The 4641-nt window shown below is 40.7% G+C and overlaps 1 protein-coding gene across 1 annotated transcript in view; it reads right to left on the reverse strand.

Moving 5' to 3' along the window:
- Positions 1 to 4641, reverse strand: part of LOC101846842 (microtubule-associated protein futsch) — a gene marked incomplete at both ends in the record, with an annotated part of 162335 nt that overhangs the window by 151147 nt on the left and 6547 nt on the right. The window contains 1 exon segment of the mRNA XM_013088746.2: positions 3786 to 3937. Coding sequence (XP_012944200.1) covers positions 3786 to 3937 — 152 coding nt within the window.

Here is a 4641-nt window from a genome sequence, read left to right on the forward strand (position 1 = left end):
AGAGAGAGAGAGAGAGAGAGGATGGAGAAGAGGGAAGATAAAGACAAAATAGATATATATCTCAGCACACAGATTCTTGTATTATTTTACAACCGGTAGGAGGAAGGTTACTCCTATTTCTGGTGGGCAACAGGTTTGAGTTTGAGTCAAAGAGAAAAAAAAATAAGAAGGGCAACAACACCAAAAAAACACAACAACTGTCATAACAATTAGTGCTATGGAAACAAGAATTTTAAAAAAGTTTTCTTTGTGAGAGTTCTAAGACATTTCTAACACAAATAAGTAATTTAAGTGCCAATGATTCCTTGTAATGGTAGTCATATCACGAAACGTGATATCTTGGACATGTAACCAAGTAACATCGTTCTGAGATTTGTGACCTTTTCGAAGCACGTTTTCACGGTTAGTGGGAAGTCTGTTGTTTTTTTCCTCCTAGTTCTGTAATCTCCTCTACGGTCCGTTGACTTGATCATGCAAATATAACCAAAACAAGGAGGGCCCAGCGACGGAGCCATCTTGATCGCCATCTGCCCCACATCAGTAACGTCCACCAACGTTGCGGTTGACCACGTCTTTGAAGTACACAGTAATATTTCTCGGTACACTGGTCTTCAAGATCATACAAACTGCATCTCAACGAATAGAAAAGTGAGTTATAGCTCAATTGTTTCAGCTCAGGCTTTAGTCTCATTGATTTCTCAAAGAATACCCAGTGGGTTGGGGTTTGTGTGCTCGTCATTTACGACCAATGCAGGTGAACGTAAAATTAATGACTTTCCCTAAAATAATAAAAAGAATTGTATAATCAAGATTGCTTCCCGAAATGTGTTATTATATTATAGACTGTACCTGTAATTTAGAAAAGCACCCCGTACTACGGCGGACACGCACTCAGTCCTAAGTGTACCTAGAAAACTATTCGTGACCATTCAAAACAATCTCTCCAAAGACTGGGGCTCTCTATCTCACACCACAGTTCCCTCCAGGCGACGAAACGACCGTTACTTTCATGCTGGTATACATTTCTCGCGTTGCTCGCATTTACATAATTCATGCAGGTTGATGAGAGCACTCCCGGCAATAGAATGCCGTTAACAGCCACGGTAAAAATGTCGCCGGCCTGGTCGTAGTGGAGGGGCGAGGACTTCAATCAAACAGGGTTTGGCTTTACGTTTGAGGGGAAGGCCCTTTTTACTTGACAGACATTGTATACTAGAGTGTCGCTCTCTTTGGCGGCTTTATCTTCAGATGGAGAGGTACAGTGATGGAAAATCACAAAAAGAAAGACAATAGAAAAGTGGACGGAAATGCAGATGGACTGGAGGTCAAGTTGGGGGGGGGGGGGGGATCTGCAGACAAGCAATGGAAAAGATAGAAAGACAAACAAATGGTCAAACGGAGAGATACAAACAAAGTAACAGGAAGACGTGAACAAAAATTAAATCACCAATTTGAGAGAACCGGCTTTAACATCACAAAGTAGAGCACTGATAAGTCATAAACATTCCATAGTCATAAAGCAGGACGTCTGCAGAAAACTGTAAGTCCTGTTTCATTTTTTGAAGTACCCACACGTTCTTAAGATCTTCATGGACACCATAAAATTCTTTTCAGCATCCCCCTCCCCCAATTCCCAATATAAAAATCAGGCAAACAATCAAGTAAATAAACACACACATGTACTCATACATAAAAATAGCCGTAAGCGTGTATCAACTAACATACAGACACACATGCACACTTTACAAACTCACACACACACGTCTCCATTCACACAAAAGCATGCACTCAAATAGACAAACCCAAAAACCAGACTCGCCCATTCGTCACCCGCACAAGGACACAATGAATACGATGAACATCCGCCGTGTTACATAGGCTAGAGGATATCCTGCGTATAATACAATGGTTACAATGGTCGCCAATTTTAGTTGCTTTTTAATTAATATCCCCGCTGACTGTTTCCGTAACGCCACCCCCTCCACCATAAACAGGATAAGGATGCGTACAGTACCAAATAACAAAACACCTCTGAAATGATCGAAACCAGGATATCACATCCCATAATAACTGTTTTCAAGCAGGTATTTGGGGAGCAACTCTGCAGGGCCCCCGCCTCTTTTTTTATAATAGTAATCCGCAGGCGAAGAACACGTGTGTTTTAAGAATGAGCCATAATTAGAAACAGTTCTTGGATTAATATCAAGTATGATTGTTTTAAAAGGCGCTTAACTGGAAAAGTTGGGCCTCCTACAGAGAAAACAAGTCTGGAAATACGATATGTAAATATTTGAACATTGCTTTTTGAGTAGTCACTCAGTCCATCTAGTCCTGGCAAAAAGTAGAATTCTCAACCATTAAGATCACGGATACCAACTAATAAGGCTCCCATTTGGAGATACACGAATTAGGAAAGTTAATTTCTTTCCTATAGAAAGAACAAACTTGTAAATTCCCATAGAGAGCTGAACTATAAAGACGGTGTTGAAAAGGAGACAGTGGCAAATGCCTCGCCGAGCTTTGCTTTTAACCGAGACGCCAAAGAGAGAAGAATTTTAAGACGTTCCTGCTTGGGGAGTTAAAAAGTCCGAGACGTCACCTGGGTGCAAACCCATTTCTCCTAATCGCAGCCATTTCAAGATATAAGGTGAGGGGGTATGGATGATTTGTACACACTTACAAGAGAAAACACACCAATGAAATTAAAAACCAGACTAATAAATACAAAATGTACGGCACAGAATACTGAAAAACCAGGTAACAAAATAAAAACCATGATTACATTAGACATCATAAACCACACCACTAAACCTGTTAACAAAGACTGGAAAATGAGGAGAGTCAACAAAAAAAGCCCCATCTCATCACTGAAACAAGGAGACAGAAAGTAAATCATGGGGTTACAGAACCTGTGATGTAGGAGCATAATTGGACAGCGTGTTTGTGCGGGTTTCGTTGTGAATGTATCAAATGCTTAAAATGTCATCAACACTTTCAATTTTAATCATTACTGGGGTGAACTTCTTTACCCTTGCCTCAAAAAGCCCAATCAGGCTTTCATGACCTACTACACACATCTGAGATCTCCACTCTCAGTGGCGTCACATTTGGATCGTCGTGAAGTCATTCGATAATATATCTTTTAATTTACAGACCCCCAAACACTTTTTTTAAATTGGGGGGTGGGGGGTGTGGGGCAAAATGTACTTAGACCAACTTTCGCCATGAAGAATTGCATATTTACAAGTACAACCATTTTATTGCTGGGAGAAGGGAGGACGGAAGGGGGTAAATGATAATGAACAGACGAGGTAGAATTCTAGCTAACAAGTTGGAACCATATCCGGGAGTGAAATGGGCTAACTTTCTCCGTATAAACTCTTTGGGACATGTGCAATGGGTATTCAGTAAAACAAGGACAATTACAATTAATTCACAGCTCCATAACACCATGTGTTGCTTCAATTATAAGGAAAACAGTGGGAGATTGGAGGACGCCATTGGTTAGCGATACTTTTTCTCTCTCATTCTGTTATTCCTGATTGTCATGTTTCCTTTTCAATGCACTATATAGCTGTTATTGTGTCAATGCACTCAAGCTAAACTCTAGTAAATCAATGGGCCAAAAAGTTATTTCCCTCTGCTATTTATATTTGTCTGCATTGCTTTTTCGATGCACTTCATGCTAGCTTTTGGGGACTTTGTGATTCTCCTAACTCAAACTTTAAAGAAGTAAACCAATGTAAAAAAAGAGAGTATAAAATAAAAATTTTAGATGTACTCACGAACACAAGTCTCTTCCCCTCTGCGTTGAGTTTTCTGAGCTCGTCTCTGAGGTCAGTAAGCTTATGCTTGAGACGAACGACTCTCTCCCCGGATAGACCAAGAAGTCCGTCCTGTGCCCAGTCCCACTTCGGCCAGTTTTCCTCGCTCTCATCTGATTGGTGGCCCCGGGGGTTGGGTAAACCAAACAGGAAAATGTTAGTCAATATCATGAGATGTTGGTGGAGAAGAGGGAAAAGGGAGGGGCGGGCAGGGGCCATAGAATGTATAGAAAAGTACAGAAATATAAAATACATTCAGCGACCCTCTGTGGTCACAGCGCTATATTGGATACGTGTAAATAGAAATCTCTTGGCCAGGGCTTAGCTCTTCTTTAATTAAGACTACTTCGAACTTCTTGAAACTACGGAATCTCTTGAAAATGTTAAAATAAAGGGTTAACTGCACGACTGCACGATACATACAATGTATTTGTATCAAAGAAATAGTACTCCTGAACCCCAATAGAAATGGCATTATGCCTTTTCGGTTCCCCTTTTTTTCACTTTTTCTTTCCTCTGATATCCTTAGGATGTCGAGCTTCTCCATAGCCGAATATAATCAGATAACTGCATTCCATTGATTAATAATTATCAGTCAGTGTATCGTATTCTTAGCCTTTGTGGCTTTTGTCCATGTTCTCAGCTCTGTGGTGACGGGATGAGGATTATGAATGAAGGAAAGTGGGTCTACCCTGGTGAGGTATAGGACTGTGTGTGAATACTTCCACTACACGAGTCCCGTTAATGAGGAATGACCTTAGCTTTCACCTTTCTTCTCTTCTCTTCTCTTCTCTTCTCTTCTCTTCTTTTCTCCCCC

This window comes from Aplysia californica, unplaced genomic scaffold (genome assembly GCF_000002075.1).
Source record: "Aplysia californica isolate F4 #8 unplaced genomic scaffold, AplCal3.0 scaffold00803, whole genome shotgun sequence".
NCBI lineage: Eukaryota > Metazoa > Mollusca > Gastropoda > Aplysiida > Aplysiidae > Aplysia > Aplysia californica.